The 17577-nt window shown below is 39.1% G+C and overlaps 1 protein-coding gene and 1 long non-coding RNA gene across 2 annotated transcripts; both read left to right on the top strand.

Annotated features, from left to right (window-relative positions):
* Positions 1-420: 420 nt before the first annotated feature.
* On the top strand, positions 421-8244 carry LOC147795060 (uncharacterized). Its single transcript, XR_015424160.1, has 3 exons — positions 421-543; positions 7067-7588; positions 8101-8244. It is a non-coding gene; the product is annotated as an uncharacterized LOC147795060 (long non-coding RNA).
* Positions 8242-13132, top strand: LOC147795061 (4-hydroxybenzoate polyprenyltransferase, mitochondrial-like). Its single transcript, XM_087132294.1, has 6 exons — positions 8242-8268; positions 8869-8990; positions 9838-9923; positions 10903-11036; positions 12277-12465; positions 12941-13132. Exons 1-6 carry the CDS (start codon positions 8242-8244, stop codon positions 13130-13132), a joined length of 750 nt encoding a protein of 249 aa, XP_086988420.1.
* The last annotated feature ends 4445 nt before the right edge of the window (positions 13133-17577 follow it).

The following is a 17577-nucleotide window of genomic DNA, read 5'->3' on the forward strand; positions in this document are numbered from 1 at the left end:
CAGGAGACAGGGGTGGACATAAGTGGAACTTAAATACGTATTACATGTAGCATAGCCTTCATTTCGAAATCTCTGATTCGAGGAAACTTGCACTGACTGGAGTACTAATTAGCTTTTGATGCCAGGGACGGGAGCGAGCCAAAATTGGAAGCTCTGTTGCTGATTTTGTTTTGGTTGTTTTAACCTACTTATCTTTTTTTTGGGGGGGGGGGGTAAGACCTCTCTGTTCGGCATCAACGGAATTTTTTTTTTAATTTCGCCGGGGCCAAGTCCCACCTCCATCCCCGAAATGTGCTTGCACACGACACGCACCCCACTCCCAAACTTCTGTTGGGCCACGCCCACGCCTAAGGGTGCGTACGTGCGCCGACGCACGTCGTTTACGTCACTGCACATTGAGGGCGCCATTTTCGAAATGGTGAAAAACGTGAACAAGGCAAGTGTTACGGGTACGGGTAGAGCTGGAAAGGAAAGATTTTATCTCAAAACTCTCACCTCACAAATGACAGGGAATGTTTGAATATAAAGGAGCACGATGTGAAGGTGAGACATGTTTAAAAGCTAATGAAATTTCTTCCCCTGGTGAACGCAAGCGTGTTGTTTTAATATGGTTGACTTGCCGCGTGCTTCACCATGTCCACTGACACTGTCATGACTGTACGGTGTACAATGCCTTGGCCTCGCCCCTCCAAGCTTTGGGCATGTTGGTTGCAGCATAGAGGAAGAAAAACAGTCCTTCATGGTTGCAGACATGACAGGCGTCCTTTTCAGGGATGGACATGTCGTGTGTACATGATGGAGATGCATGTATTCTGTAACAGGAAAGCGTGTTCTTTTGCATGTTCAAGATGTTGGTCTTCCAAGAACTACCCATTTGTCTTTTTGTTCAAGACAATGTTACTGTAGGCCTAGGACCATTACTTTTAAAATTTATCAACTTAGGTTAGGGAACAGTAGGACCTTGTCGAGCATGTCAGCTGAATTTGTGCCCAGTCTGCCAGTTTCTGGTCACCATTGTTTTTGAATTTCAGGCCAAATATTCTATTCACCACACTGCGTCGTTTAGCTGCATGATGTACCATCATTTTATAACCTGATGAATTTGAAGTACATGTATTTCAAGGAAAAGGTTTGGTTACATGGCATCAGAAAAGTCGAGCAAAGCATCAAAGTGCACCATGTTAGGGGACTAGGCCCAACACTTTATTTTTATGACAGCCCTTGAAAATGCACCTTAATGAAAGAGTACCACATACAGATGTCACTGATTTTCCCTTGCAGTAGTTGATTAGCCATCAGAGAGTGAAACATGTCCTAAAAGGTTAAATCTAGCACTAAAACTGTTGAACCATTTACTGAGAAAACACACAGTTTTCACTCCGTAGGGTCTGAGCACAAGATACATGTATCAAGTGATGTCTGGATAACGTTTCAAATAACCTTGTTTTCAACTTTTTTTCATCTGGTATTTTGGAATTGTTGTAAATTTCCATATTTATGAGCAAAACTATGATGTCACCCCTGGCACATGTACATGTAGCTTCAATACATTGTTGCATGAGTTTGTTCAGGAACTGCAGGAATTTTTGCTGCTGTAAATTTCCATTTCTTTGGGGATCCCTTATTACAAGTACATGTAAATGTGCAATGCAATAAGGCAACAAAAGAAAATGTTTTCAAAAAATTGAACAAAAACATGTAAACTGAATAGTGTCTTCTCTGATTACATGTAATGTTTAGCAGTGCTGTACGGTGTGACCAAAACAGTCACATTTGCACCTAAAAATAATGATGCGCGACCAGATGTTTAACTCTTATTGCCAGTGGCGACCATGATTTGTGCCCGTTAGTCGCCCACCTTGTCATTCATATTTCATGAACAATCACTGCCAGTTTTCTTCTATGTGCACCGAGCGATGTGCCTCTATGTTTTTTCTCCATCTTACTATATACAGAGCATGAACCCACGTTAACTGCAGCATACATGTAGCTTCAATGTAGGTACATGTACATACTCACACGTTTAGGCATTACATGTACATGTAGGTACCCGAGCTGACTGGTTTGTGGTTGCACACTGTATAGATTGTGTATGCGGAGCTGAGACGTTTTGTGTACCGGTATTTATAATGTACTAGCAGTCTATGTGAGCCATAATTCCAGTCCAATAAACTTGTTTCAGTGTCAAGTTTGAAACCAAAGCTTCCCTCGATCCGGTCCCGTCCCAGGTACATTATGAAATGCTCAAACGTGAGAGAACAAACATGCCTTTTCTTTTCTTTCATTTTTGTGTATAATTGGTTGCCATTTTTGATCTATTCCACAAGCACAAAATCCAAAGCCTGTCTGTCTTGCGGATAATTGACAGAATAGCGTTTCTGTACGTTTTGTCAGATCTTGTACAATACATGTACATGTTACTTGTATATTATGCAAATGTGTGTACAGTATACACATGTACCAAAAACAACCTGGTGCCTAACTTTGTCTTTCTAGGAGCCAATGGCTCCTCATTTTAATTCTCTCTCCATACAGCACTGCTATTCAGTCAAAATCCGTCAAGTGACCCCTTTGTCTGTCCTGTGGCAAATCAAGTGGAAGGAATTTTGAGCAGTTTATGACTGTTCCAGCAAAAGGATTTTTAATGCTTGAAAAAGTGTAGTTTTCAGCTTGTGAAACAGTTTTTAAACATTAAAGAAGAGTTTGAGATGCACAAATTGTCTAAGAATAATTCATCACATAGAAAGTAATTTATTTCACAAATGTTGCAAAGACTTGAAAAATTTAACAGAAAACATTTTCAGTTTTGTTAGAAATATTTGAACATGTTGACTTTCCACAGACATTGTACTGTAGGCAAATTAAAAGAAGTGGCATCAGGATACAACATTCTTCCCGAAAGTTGAATGCTTCCCAGTCCCATATTGTTCCATGCATAATTTGTAGCAACCAACTTTCAGGATTGTAGCATTTCATCTTTTTGCTTCTTAAAAAGATTTTGCTGCTTTGAAACTAAACAGCCCTAACCGGTACCCATTTGTACAATGACCATTTTCTAGGATACATGTACATTGATATGAGGTTTTTCAATAATTGATATACAGAAATTATATTATGACTTTTCGATATATCAAATTTTCCCCATGTACATGTAAACAGTAAACTCCCAGTAACTGAGAATTGAGTAACTTGAAATCCGCTTTTCCTCAGAATATGATAGTATACATGTACATGTATGTGTACATGTACAAATGTACATGTACATGTTCACCTCCATCACACAAAAGGCTCGCATTGTACATGAACCTCTGTTTTGTTCCATCAATACTAGAAAAAAAACACCAAAACAATCACGGATTTTGAAACTTTTTCATGTACCATACAGTATACTCACCAACACACTTAGTCCTTTCTGACGGGGGATACAGGACACTAATAGTGTGATTGGACAGGTCACCTGATCTCTACTGCTCACCCAATGGGCAATTCCATGGGGAAGGTGGACATGACACTAACAATTCAAGTTTATCACATCGCAAAGAAACTACTACTTATGTTTTACCCGTAATGTTGCAGTTAAAGAAGCAATAAAGATTATTTCAATCGGTCGAATATTTTGCAAAATTCAGTTACAAACATTGAAGAGATTGAATGAATGAATTGGGCTAGGGTGTAGTGAACACAATCAGATGCAGTGTACAATCAGATACATGTACCGGCACAAGTCATCCAAATTACTCAAGTGTATGCTTAACTAAATTTGTATTTCCTTAATAGAAAAAATAGTGCTAGCACTTCTATTAATTCAATTTAGAGAAGCACATTGGGTCTACTTCAGTCTCCTAGGAGGAAATTTCTACACCACCTTCCAAAATATTTCATCATCATACAAGAGTTAAGCACTTCAGCCCTGTAACGCGAGTTACTAAAGCAATAAATATTTTTCATTCTGAAGAAATCAGTTGAGGCAATTTGTTGGCAATCATAAATTTCTAAAGTTCACATCTTTATTCTTCAAGCAAGATGTTGCCAAAATAAACAGTGTCATCAGTTAAAAAAATGCCATCAAAAAGTGTAACACAAGTTGCCATGTAAGGCGAGTTAACACCATGTGACGTGAGTTACTGACTGGAAATGCAAGTTTCAACCAGTATGAGCAATGTTAGACTCTTAATTGGGCTAGGGTGTAGTGAACACAATCAAATGCAGCATACAATCAGATACACGTACATGTACATGTACTGTACAAGTAGGAGATTGGTACACTGTATGTTGTTGACTATGGTGGCATTCTATACCACATAGTATTGGTGCCCAGGATAACTACAGAGTATCTGTTATGGAGCCAGCTGGGCACAATTGGAAGTGACTGAGATACAATCTATTAGCGGTACCTTAACCCTAACCTTCCCTAACCACACAGAATTTGAACACCAGTAAAGTGTGTGAATTTGTGGCACTGGTTACTGTACCCCTAAACTGCTTGTGCTTTAACATGGGGTCAGGCATACCCAAAATAAACAGAGTCCAAAAGTTTTTGCACAAAGTTTATGAATGGGTATGGTTCCTCGTAAATCACTCTGGAGAGTTAGGGTTAGGAAGAAAGAACATGGTGCTCCTGATACAAAAACCTGAAATTGCTAATAACAGGTGCAAGTACAAGTTCACTACAAAGTTTTAGGGCAAAAAATTTAGACATTACAAAACGAAAATCTACTAAGCTAAAGAACACTCATTTTTATCATGTTACATCAAAGCTTAAAATTTCTCTTCTCTCTTTGATGGTTTTAAAAACTGTGTTCCATCTCTCTTCTCTGTCATTTTGAAGAACACGTTACAAAAGTGTTTTTATTTACATTTGTACTTGAATGTGTGGCATACAATTTCTGGGAAAAAAAAGATAATTTGCAAAGAAGAAATACTTGTTGGCACTCTCTACCAAGAAGCAATTTTCATTTGTATTTAAAATTGTTTTCAGTAACAACAGAAGGCAAATTTAAGCTTTCAAGGACCGTGTAGTTCTTGACTATTTCCATTATCTTACAAACTTCCGTGTTTGTTCAAAGTAAAAATATTTTCATCTTTTCACACTGACAATTACATACATAATGTAAATTATCAGGGTATATCAAAGTTATGTAAATTTCAACATGGACCTTCTGATTTGAGGGAGTGATGCTCTCAATTAACACATTCTTTCCTGACAGTGGAGGTTTATCAATAAAATAATATCTGCAAAAGTGTGCACCTGTAAAAATACTTAAAAAAAGATGCAGTGCCATCAGAACAGGTTTATGCCATCAACTTGTGCCTGGCTGTTTGAATGGACATAATGTAACGCAAGTTACCGTAACAAGAGTTACCAATATACATGTATATCCTCCCTGCAAACAAAACTTTGATATTGTTAATTTATAAGTCATAACCCTCTATCAGTTGAAAGTACATGTTGGAATACTTTCATCAAAATTATCTAGTATGAGGAGACTTTACCAAAAGAGTCTTTCTTAGAATTGACTATGTCCTTGACTATGAGCTACGAAATTAAACAAATCAAGACTCTCAATATGTTTGTCCATTGTTTTTCTTTCTTAATTCATTTAGTTGGTCTGTGTACCCATGTTGAAAAAAAATTGTTCCTAACAATTACAAAGATATAGGCATATTATCCAGTACCCATTACATGTATTTGTAATGCAATTTACCGTGGAATTGCCCCAATGGTAGCCTGCACACTGACAGTCCAATCCGTAGCTCTTTGTGCTGGCCATAGGACTGCACAAGAAACCTGGCTTTAAATACGGCTACTGTTATTGGCCCAGATGCAGTAACACAGTTCATTTTGAGATGGCACGCTGTGCTCATGCTGGTGCCAAACCACATGAAATAAAAAATTGCTACGCACAGTCTGATTCATTCACCGAACATTGTGCATGTATAGACCCAATCCATTAACCCTAACTACCAAGCATATCATTTGGCTTACAGGACTCACTAATGCAAAATACTACGTACATGTATCCGTGTGTAGTAGTCTGAGCCTGAAGGACCTAGCCCTTCAAATTACTACTTCTGGCTAGGTTACTTCCTCATGTCCTCTTACAAGCAACTGCACTGTATGCTACATTTTACTAAGTAGTAATTTTTCAGTGTGACATAGGGTCAGGGTTAATGATTAAAGTTATGAAAACCATGTTACTGACAAGACAGCACCGTTATAATCAAATGAAGATACATAATACATGTCCATCTGAACAGTTCAGCTGAGCAGAGGAGAGTGTGAATTCTAGTGGGTAGTGATAATGGGTTCCGTGGTAATGGACTGGATTTCATTTTCAATTTCCAAGCCAGGAAAAGTCATGGAATTTTGTGCAAAATGGCAAAGTCATGGAAATTTATTGAAACCAATTTATATTGAATTTTAGACTCGGAAAATTCCTAAAATTAACAAAGTGTGGACTCATGCAGAGCTACATTGTAGCTGCACAAAGATCCATGCAGAAAAAATTCATCACGCTAAAAGGAATTGACATTATGAGCCAACAGGAAAATTCTTTTCATTCTACATGTCATCCAGCCAATTTGAAAGTTCAGTATGTGCTTAAAAGACACCCTGATTGGCAGTCCAAGTGTTTCCAGGCTTGGATCTTAACCGTGGCCAAGGAGCTGAGAACAAAATCAGATGTCAGTGCTTATAATTTTGGGACGTTTCTTATTTCTAGTCACATGGTTTGCCACTACATTACGCTCATAATTTTAAAGCGAAATCAGTGCAGCAATCACATGAACCCAGTCTGGAATTCATTTTATCAGTGAATTTTCTTGCTTTCAATTTTTTCGATATTCCCAATATTGAGATTTTTGGTATTCTGATATTAAAAATTTGATTTCAGTGATATAAATTGTAAAGTAATAGCAAAAATCTACTAGTATTCAATCATCAACGGACAGACCTGTGCTCCATCACCTACAAATGTAGTATTTAATTTCCATAAAGTAACTTTGCCAAAGGGTTATAATATGGTTAATATTGAATAATAATCCCATTTTTACTTTGCATTCTCAGATGTGCAGCATACATGTAGGAGTTGAAGCAAAACTGGGCAACAATGGTTTCCAGGAAATTTGGTCAAACTGTTTGGGAGATGGAAACCAGTCTTGTTACCTCCACAATCAGCAACATGCTTGTTCACAAAATCAAGCATATCAAGCAGGCATCTACATGTATCTGAACAAAGACTTGACCAGAATTATGGCAACCAGCTCCCACGTGGTTCAAGAACATTGGCACATGCATCCATCGGTGTCTTTTCGCAGAGACATCATCATAGGCACAGTCGATTTCCACTTGCTTTGATTGCAGAAGGACAGCATGTTCTCCCGTGCCCTCTCAGTCATCATGGTCATGAAGCGCAATTCTCCATGCATAGAGTCCAGTCATTTCACAGCTGTTCACATCTCCTTAGGCAGAGTGTCAGAGGCAGCAGGTGGACTGCACAAAATATGAGCTTGATGAGTTCAGTTGTTGACAAGGCACCCAACAGAGTCCAACCGTACCTGAGACTGATAAGATTGGACAAGCCAACTGGTGAGAAATCAAGTACATGTACATGTATTTTGAGAATTACTTTACCTTGCAGGGCACTTTGGTTCATTTGTTTTAAAACTTTCCAGGCTTGTTTTTTTATTTGGTTTTTGTTTTGTTTGTAATGACACATGAAAGTAAACTACTACTAATAATAAGCTATTAATTCCAACGTACATATAGGTATCTCCCAGAGGCTAAGAACAAACTTGACAAAGGAGGCTGGTCAATGCCTAGACTCACTCTTCCCTGTAATCTTCAAATGCAACACCAATCTAAACCTTTCAAGCTTTTACATCTTACAAAATCCACTAGAAGGATGTGGAAGAATTTGCCGAATGTGCAAGATTGAGGAAAGTAAATGTACCTCCGAGCTGTTCAAATGTTTTGTGGGACTTGGTTTTTGAAAGTTTGAAACAAAAATGTCCTTTCTGGCTCCAGTGGAGAATTTGGAGAAGATCAAACAAGGTTGCTTAGAGAGTAGAGGATGATGTTTCTGTATTCGCTTCGCCTAGGAACCTGGTTGGTCTACTGGCCATGTGCATGGGGCATCGCTCTGGCAGCAGACCCAGGCCACTTCCCCAGCCTCTACATGCTGGCCTTGTGTGGCCTAGGAGCTCTGGTGGTTAGAGGGGCAGGCCTGTACCATCAACGACATGTGGGACAGAGACTTGATAAAATCGGTGAGTGTATCGGTACATGTGCAATTGATTCCTAGACTGGAAAATGGGAATTGTTGATTAGAGAAACTTGAACCTTGACTTTTCCAGGTGCTTACAAATGCACCAGGAGGTTTGGAATAATTGTGAAGAATTGGGTAAAGTCGAACCATACCAATTTTACTTGTAGCTTGATGCTTGAAAACTTGTACTTCTACATTCATGAACTTTGCAGGATTTGAGAAGAATCCTAGGAAAATTCCTGAAGGGATATGCACTCTTATTATACTTGTTATTTACTGATACCGGGCATTTGAAGTATTTGTTGAGTGCTTAGCTGTTGTAAAACTTTTTTCTGGTCTATTCTTGATGTTGTTTTATTTGAAACAAGTTCTTAATGAGTATTTTTTTGAAAAGGCGCATTTTATGTCAATTTCAAAATGACTGTAAAGGTTGAAGCATATGTTGTGCTTTACATAGTGGAATGTTACTATTTGTCAGATAGTGTAAGTTTTCAACCTCTGATTGTGCTGTTTTTAGTTTGACAAAATTGACAATCTCAATCCGAAAGCTGGTCTCAGCATCTGCCAATGTTGTAACAAACTTTGCATTGATTGATTGCAGGTTGAACGAACCAGCATAAGGCCCATAGCATCAGGTGCAGTCAGTGAAAGTCAGGCGTTGGTCTTCCTAGGAGCACAGCTTAGCGTTGCGCTGGGAATATTACTCACTCTCAACCCATACAGGTATAATACAGGGGACTTAACAATTTTGTTGGCCACCAGTCACCCATAGTTCTCTCTCATTGGCTGCTATCTTTGTAGGAAAATTGCAACTGCATATGCAACGCTGAAAGGGGCGTGCGCGTACTTATGCAAATTATGTTCAACATATGGTGCAACTGAGGCACGTCACAGTAACAGTAAAGTAAAAAATGCCGATCCACGTTGGACTGTAGGAACTGACGTCAATTGAGAGAGCCATTAACTGAGACCAAAAAGTGCGAGAACCTGTATATTTGGAGAAATTTAAACTCGTGCCCCTCAACTCTTTCTTATGATATTTTGAAGATTGTGCCTTTATTGTCAGAATTTCCTTGTTGAGTGATTTCATTTGTTTATACTCTCTCCAAACTCTCTTGTTTACTGAGAAGTTAGCATTTGAAATCTACCTCAGTCCAACATTGCCATAACATTGCTTCACATTTCACGTACCCCAGTATGGCGCAAGTTGCTGGAAACCAAAGATTACATCATTCCCAGTTTGTGAAAATACACTGTACAAATTGTTGCCATGGTTTGGAAGCATTCAACGTCAATATTTTCTCAGTTTCCACCAATTTCCTTCATTACTTTTCTCATTGGGTAACATTTCACAGCATTTCAAATAATTTTTCAATTCTGATCATGCTATAGATTTTTCAATATTTCAGTTTTGGCTGGACACTTTGTGCATTTGATTTATGGCATACATATCAGCCACATTAAGCAACCTCTTGTTTAGCATCTCAAAAGATCAGTTTTGCATTGATACCTTCTTGTGTGCCTTCTGTTTGTAACTTTCATTTTGCCTCTTTGTTTTATATTTCCACAGTATAACTCTGGGATGCATTGCTATGATTCTCATTGTAGTTTATCCACTCATGAAGAGGTTTACCCACTGGCCACAGATCTTTCTTGGTAAGTTACAACAATTTTCTGAGCTTTAATCAGCTTTTAAACACCAGCATCAACACATTCAGCATATTCAAGGAACTGCATAAGACATGTACATGTATGTACGCGGAGATGCTAGTAAACTGTTTGTTACGGCATTTTGGGTCAGTTTGCTCATGCTGTCAGAATGACAAGATTCAGAGGCCACGTACATGTACATCTTGTGTTTTGAGCTGTGTATGTAGACACAAGTTGACTTTTGTGGTACTGGTTCTCTTGGCTCTGGGAATACACGGCTGCAAGAGTTTAGTGTACCTTAGAAAGACAGGTGGATCAAGCATTGGTCAGCAAAGCACAACAAGATGCCACAAGCCAAGGAATAGCATCCCTAAGGAAGTAGAGTGCGATACCAGTGTTGTAGGTCCTTGAGACCTTGTCTCGGTCTCGAGACTGTCTCGAGACCTTTTTTTGCAGTCTCGGTCTCGCCCTGTCAAAGTGTCGGTTTTGGGAGGGCCGGTCTTGGTCTCGAAAGCGCCAGTCTCAGTCTTGGTCTCGGTCTCGCATGCCTCGGTCTCGGTCTTGGTCTCGGACATCAAGGTCTCACATATAACACTGGCCGGCAGATATTCATGGGTTATACCCACATGTACTTTGACTTCCTACTCAAGGATCTTATTGGCTGACTCCCTGCTCTACAATAACATATACTCTACCAAATGCAGCAAGATTTTATGTCCTTTTACAGCATCTGGGAGGGGTATGTTTAAGACATGGTGTAGTTACTGATAAGAAATGATGTGACCTAACCAGGTCAGTGCCAAATAGTTGACAGTGACACTTCAACCATCGTTTACTAATGTGCATTTTATCTTATTCAGTCAGGTCATGGTTGATCATATTCCTGTATTGATTTTGCTCATTTCCTGTATTGTGTTTCTTTTGACGCTGTGTAATTTGTTGCCTGCGCTGTAATGAACTTTTATTCCATCCTTCTTTGTTTCAGGTGTAACAACCAACTTCAGTGCTTTGATCGGCTATGCAGCTGTCCATGGGTCATGTGACTGGAGTATCGTACTGCCGCTGTATGTTTCTTGTATAGCATGGACCATCGTCTATGATACCATCTATGGACACCAAGTAAGTCATGTGAAAACATCCTCTGCTTCAGTTGTCTGTTTTTATGTACATGCAATGGAGGAAGATGTCTGAGAGTACAAAATCTGATTTCATGAGACACTCCCACCTGCAAAGGTGTTGAAGTAAGTCCGTAAGAGACCTTGGCAAATGCATTTAATCAGGCAAGTGTTCTGAGCCTCAGAATGTTGGAAATAGAGTACCGAAGTGAATACATCATGCGCACAATTAGTGTGTAAAAAGGCATTAGCGCAAGAACCAGCATGTTAACCAACACGCGCGTATAGTCCATTGGTTTGCACTGCACTTTCTGGTTCACAGTGAAGTCACACACCGGTACTCTATTTGATCTGAAATAATTGCCGGAATTTCCTACCTTTAAATTTGTTTGATCAAATCTTACTTTTCACTGAGATGTCCCTTTTTCTTTGTTACTTATTACACTGAATTCTGACTCTAAACAAAACAGTCTGGCAACCATTTAGTTGGCAAATTTTGCGATGTCAGTTTGTACTCTTGGTTGCAAACGAAAGTACTTGCTTCCTAAGCACAACTGTTTTTTCCAAGTCTTGGCATTGTCTCCATCTACAGTATCATCTTGAGAGTGTCCATTATCCATTTCAAGCTATTACTCTGGGAAGCAAAACAGAAGGGAGCCGCTTTAAGGGGGGGTGTTTCAAATTACGGAAATTAAAGCTTGAAGCCCAAGACAGAGGCGAAGATGAGATATTGGAAAATCTCAGCATGATGTGTGAACTCTGCTCTACACATTATTATTGGCCTCGACTGGGTTCTTGTAAGCCACTCAGAACCCTCTGTAATACATTCACAGAACAGAACTTGCTTTGACCATCTCCCCTATGCAAAATATATCTTGAAATTAACATCAGATTTTCTTTTCCCCAAAATGCTACTCGGTGCACGTATTTCCCTGCAAATTCTTCAACCTTACAATTTATTTAGGATGCCCTTAGGGAGGCACACCTCTCTTTAGGCGTCAGTATTTTCATTCTCTTCCCTGTTTTTTGTCTATCTGCCTGGTAAAAATTGTGCTGTGTGTCCACACATTGACAGGTTCACATACAAACACATTGACACATCAGCTGCAGAAATGAAACAAGAATTGTTAAACATGTGTACACATCCCCTGTGATGCAAATAAGGAAATGTGTGTGTGTTTACACATCACCCGGCATCAAGCAGTTATTAAAAGCTTCTTGTATCGACTCCTGTTAATGTACAGGACAAGAAGGATGACTTGGCCCTTGGCCTTGGATCTACCTCCATCGTCATGGGAGATAACACCAGGTATTGGGTGGCAGGCTTTGGTGCTGCCATCGTTGGCGGGCTGGTGCTGGTGGGTACTACGGCAGAGCAGACTGCAGCGTACTACCTGGCTGTTGCTCTGACAGCTGCCCACATTGGCAACCAGGTGAGGAGCTGTTTGTAGATTACTGATGGTAAACCTTTCATACATACTGTGTACACTTCCAAAATATACAGAAACCGCCCCGTTGATTTTTTCAACATTGTCTCACATTTTCACTTTACTCAGCCATTATGTAAAAAACGGCCCTCAGCGACTTATTCCTGATTACGATGTACGGGGTCACATTTGCTCGTCTGCTCTCAGTTTACTAATATGATCACCAAAACTCAATGGCTTGTTTCCAGTTGCTTTCTCTTGTTTACTGGAGTAGTGCTTTAGTATTAGCTTCCCTTCTTGGCAAAGTAGAAACATAGTTTTACCTTGTGATATTCTGAGCTCCTAAAAATTAATTAAATTAGTTTTGCACTTTGAGTGTTTCTGATGGAAGATGGTGCACTTCCAAGGGTTGTATGTTGTTAATATTTTAGTAATCAAAATTTAAAACTTAAATGACAGTCATGTCTTGCTGATCAAACAGGTTGTGGACAGTAGACATCAACAACCCTCGGGATTGCTGGTGCAAGTTCCGCTCCAACAACAGACTGGGCGCCATCATCTTTGCTGGAATCATTGCTGGGACTCTGGCAAAGGCCTCGACCACTATGCCAGGCAGTGCAGCAGAATCCGACGAGAAAAAACAGTGTGCCGAAAAATCGATTGGACGAGTTGAAGAGGGGCATTTGAATGAACTGTTTGAGGGGACAAGTGCATATTGAATCTGTTTGACTCCTTGTCAAGTTGCTTAGAGTTGCCTATTTTGCATCACCTTGATGTCAATTGGGTGCTTAAATTGAAATTGGCCAGCCCATAGTAGATACAAAATATTATAAATTATATTAAGTTTGTACAGCAAAAGCCCTTCTGAAAGGGGAGGGATATGTGATATCCCAACCCTGTCAAAAAACCTGTACAAGCAGCCACTTGCAAGAGCATGTCAATTCTAACTTTAAATTTCTGAAGACAAGAAAGAAACGTTACCCTAAAAAGGGACAGTTCTTGAAATTTTATCGAATATACCTTCCAAAGTTTTATAGTTTGACAACTCAAAAGTGCAGCAAAAGCATCCACTGATGCCCAAAATCAACGAGTACTCATTGTATTTTCCCAACTCAAAAGTGCAGCAAAAGCATCCACTGATGCCTAAAATCAACGAGTACTCATTACAGTTTCCCAACTCAAAAGTGCAGCAAAAGCATCCACTGATGCCTAAAATCAACGAGTACTCATTATAGTTTCCCAACTCAAAAGTGAAGCAAAAGCATCCACTGATGCCTAAAATCAACAAGTACTCATTATAGTTTCCCAACTCAAAAGTGCAGCAAAAGCATCCACTGATGCCTAAAATCAACGAGTACTCATTATAGTTTCCCAACTCAAAAGTGCAGCAAAAGCATCCACTGATGCCTAAAATCAACGAGTACTAATTATAGTTTCACAACTCAAAAGTGCAGCAAAAGCATCCACTGATGCCTAAAATCAACGAGTACTCATTGTAGTTTCCCAACTCAAAAGTGCAGCAAAAAGCATCCACTGATGCCCTAAAATCAACGAGTACTCATTATAGTTTCCCAACTCAAAAGTGCAGCAAAAGCATCCACTGATGGCCTAAAAATCACCGAGTACTAATTATAGTTTCCCAACTCAAAAGTGAAGCAAAAGCATCCACTGATGCCTAAAATCAACGAGTACTAATTATAGTTTCCCAACTCAAAAGTGAAGCAAAAGCATCCACTGATGCCTAAAATCAACGAGTACTCATTATAGTTTCCCAACTCAAAAGTGCAGCAAAAGCATCCACTGATGCCTAAAATCAACGAGTACTCATTATAGTTTCCCAACTCAAAAGTGCAGCAAAAGCATCCACTGATGCCTAAAATCAACGAGTACTCATTATAGTTTCCCAACTCAAAAGTGCAGCAAAAGCATCCACTGATGCCTAAAATCAACGAGTACTAATTATTTGAATTAGATTGTTTCATTTCAATTACATTTTTCTACATTTCTTGATCATCAAAGTGTTTAACACCTTGTGCACAGGGGCTGGTTCCCTGATAAAAGTTTAAAATTTGTATTTTAGATCTTCATTTTAAATGATCGCCTGAGTGGTATATTTTTAACAAGCCGGTGCAAGATAATGTATTGGTAATGATTTCTGCATTGAAAAATCTGCATATCTAATTTTTTGGACTTTTATTAGGTATGCCAAAGAATATTGAATTTTTTAAAAAGTAAACTGTAAAGTTGTCTATATGGAATATTTGTTTTGAGAATATTTAGTGCGAATGTTAACTTGCCCTGTGTGATAGAGTACAGCTCTTATATTCGTTACTTCTAAGAGCAACATTGAATCCAAACTGACATTCACATTCCAATGCCAGAATAAGTTACTGGAATTGTTTCCCACTTAGTAGTTAGTTTCTCTAGTGTAACTTATCTTGCACCTGGCACTAGGAGTGTATAATCAGCACTGAGACACACTGTAATAGACGCGTGTTCGTCTACAAACCACCCGTTGTGAATTGTTAAGTTTTGTGATGTCAAATGATCAAAAAACACATGTTCATTTTCTGTCATTGTTTGTATCATAAACAAATATTACGTGTTCGTTTGTGCATAAACACTTCCATGGAGCCAAATCTCTCCTTTGATAAGTTGAAGCACTCCTGTGGCATTTTGATGCAATTCCCAAAAAAATCATTTAAAAAGAAAAATTTACGCGGAAAAGAACAAACTTGTGAAGAAGCCAAGGTTAGTTACTAACTGAAGAGATCTGTGCTAGTGCTGGTTATACAGGTTTAGGAATTGTAACCTGCATCTTTCTAACTTTCTGATCAAGGAAAGCCATCTGACTTCACAAGTACATACAAATGACTAATCTTGACACGAACGACAATTCCATGAATACATGTCTTTTCTAAAAACTCCAACTTCCTCACAAATACTTGGAACAGTGTTTTTGGAATGTAAAGCCCACAAATGTCTGCTTATAAAATCTGAAATTTAAAGCTGAAATTTGCCCAATTCTGCCCAGTTTTTGAAGTTGCAGGTTGCATTTGATGTTGACTGAAAGTAATATTTTATGGTAACAATATCAACTTTTTTTATGTTCTACCATCAGGCAAACCAAATCAAAACCAAAGCCCAGTCACATGCAGGCCTTCCTGGTGCGTGCAAGTTGTGTTCCCTGCCCACAGGACACTGACAGGTTGGTGGTTGCCTGCTATCTGCATTGGCTTGTGAATCAGCTGTTGGTGATGTATACAACCTCCTGAAATCTTGCAAGTCTGGTGATAGTGGATATCTTGGTTGACTGTAACATGGTAAGGATCCTCTTAACTTTGGCAATTGGTCATTTTGTCTGTCAAGCAGATGTACTTATCCACTGCTCCAGAGATGGCAACCCAAGAGAACACTTATGCATCTACTCTGCCATTGCTCACTTGACATTTCAAGAGTTCAATACATCTTTGTCTTTGATCTGAGAAGATGGGAGATGTACAAAATGGTCAATTTTTGTGGGCTTTCTCAGATATTCAGCAGTGTCTTAGGATGTTAGGCCAGTTGTTATAACCCACATTCATGCTGGACAGCTTCCATCATTTAACTCTGAAATCTCTGCTTTTGTATTCCAAGTCACTTATCAAGTTCTTTGAATCACAGAGTTATGTGTTTGACACAGCATTCAACTTCCAAAAAGCATCATTTGGATGAAAAAGATCGCAGCATTTCAGTAAATCCAGAAGAGTGCAAGCTTAAGCTGAGAAGTTCAGTCCCAAACTCAGTGGAAATTTATGTTTTGGGAGCAAACATGCACAATTGCTTGTTGAGTACTTATTGATGTGGTTTTCCATGGTCACATAAAAACATTATTTCAAGAGGAGTGCAAGCTTTTTTGGAGACACGCAGGTACAAAACTCAAGTTTAGTTGATATTGCAGATGTAGTCCTTTATTATTAAAATTTTGGATTTGGCACAGTTTTTCTATTTTCAGAAAACATCGAAAGTGAATTTCTTATTTTAAGGCTTCTAAAATTATTAGGTAAAAATTTTTTTTCCAAAGATGAGCAGTTCACAAGTTTGCTCATCCGTAAAGATCTCAAGTTTGTTGGGGATGTGCAAAGAACTATGTTTCCAATTTAATTGGTAGAAGCAATAGGAAAAAAAATCAGAAATGGAAAAAAATGTGAGGAAAAAAGAAGCCAAACTCATTAAAAATGCTGTGGGGAATTCTTGGTGTGCATAAAGAGCAAGAAACACAACTGTCAGAATGCTTGGTGGACGGTGCATCCAGGCCATTCACTCCATTTGTACAGGAGACACACATACTCCTGAATCTGTCCAGGGGTTAGTGGGAAATTCCATCCAAGAAGTTCATGGAACATCTTGTAAATTTGTCACATCACTGTCCCCGCAACATCAACATCCTGCAGCTGGCACCAACCAAACCAATTCAATGTCTGGCGAGTTTCATTTTCAGTTTGTGATGTGAAAAAACTCATCACCTTAGAAAACTCTCTTCCTGAGTGCAAGGACTTTAGTTTCTCCTTAAAAAAAACTTCGCCTCTGCTGTTAATGCCAGTCCAAATTGCATAGTTGTCAGTTGCCAAAGGAAGTTAAGGTAGCGGTAAATTGGAAGTGAGTGTGTGCCCCTTAATCAGAGGAGTGAATGGCCTGGGAAATTGGGTACCAATTTGCTTCTCAGTATCCTAAAACAGAAACTGTGGCATCAACACGGGGAGCCTGTCCCAGCCACAAGGTCCATGGTAAGTTTAATTGAAGTTTGTAAAACTAATTCATGCACTGGTGTATTAAAACAAAAATGGTTGTACATCCTGGTGTCTTACTTGCTAAACCCAACTGTGCATCTCATGGCTAGGAGTAGGACTATAGTCTGTATGAACAAGGTGGTAATGCGTACAATGTAGATGGTCTTCAGTCTAAGGTAATATGCAGTGGCGTAGCTAATTGTGGTGATGGTGGGGGTGTGTCTCGAGACACAATCACTTCAGTGATTGGTTGTTGGTTAACCTTTGAAAACTTATTCATAGGCCAATGATGGCAGCCTGACTTGCAAAGTTGACCGGAGAGCCATACTCCATGGAAAACAGCTCCAAC

This window comes from Acanthaster planci, unplaced genomic scaffold, assembly GCF_054643075.1.
Source record: "Acanthaster planci isolate LZ-2023a unplaced genomic scaffold, COTS_SCS Contig192, whole genome shotgun sequence".
NCBI classification, from domain to species: domain Eukaryota; kingdom Metazoa; phylum Echinodermata; class Asteroidea; order Valvatida; family Acanthasteridae; genus Acanthaster; species Acanthaster planci.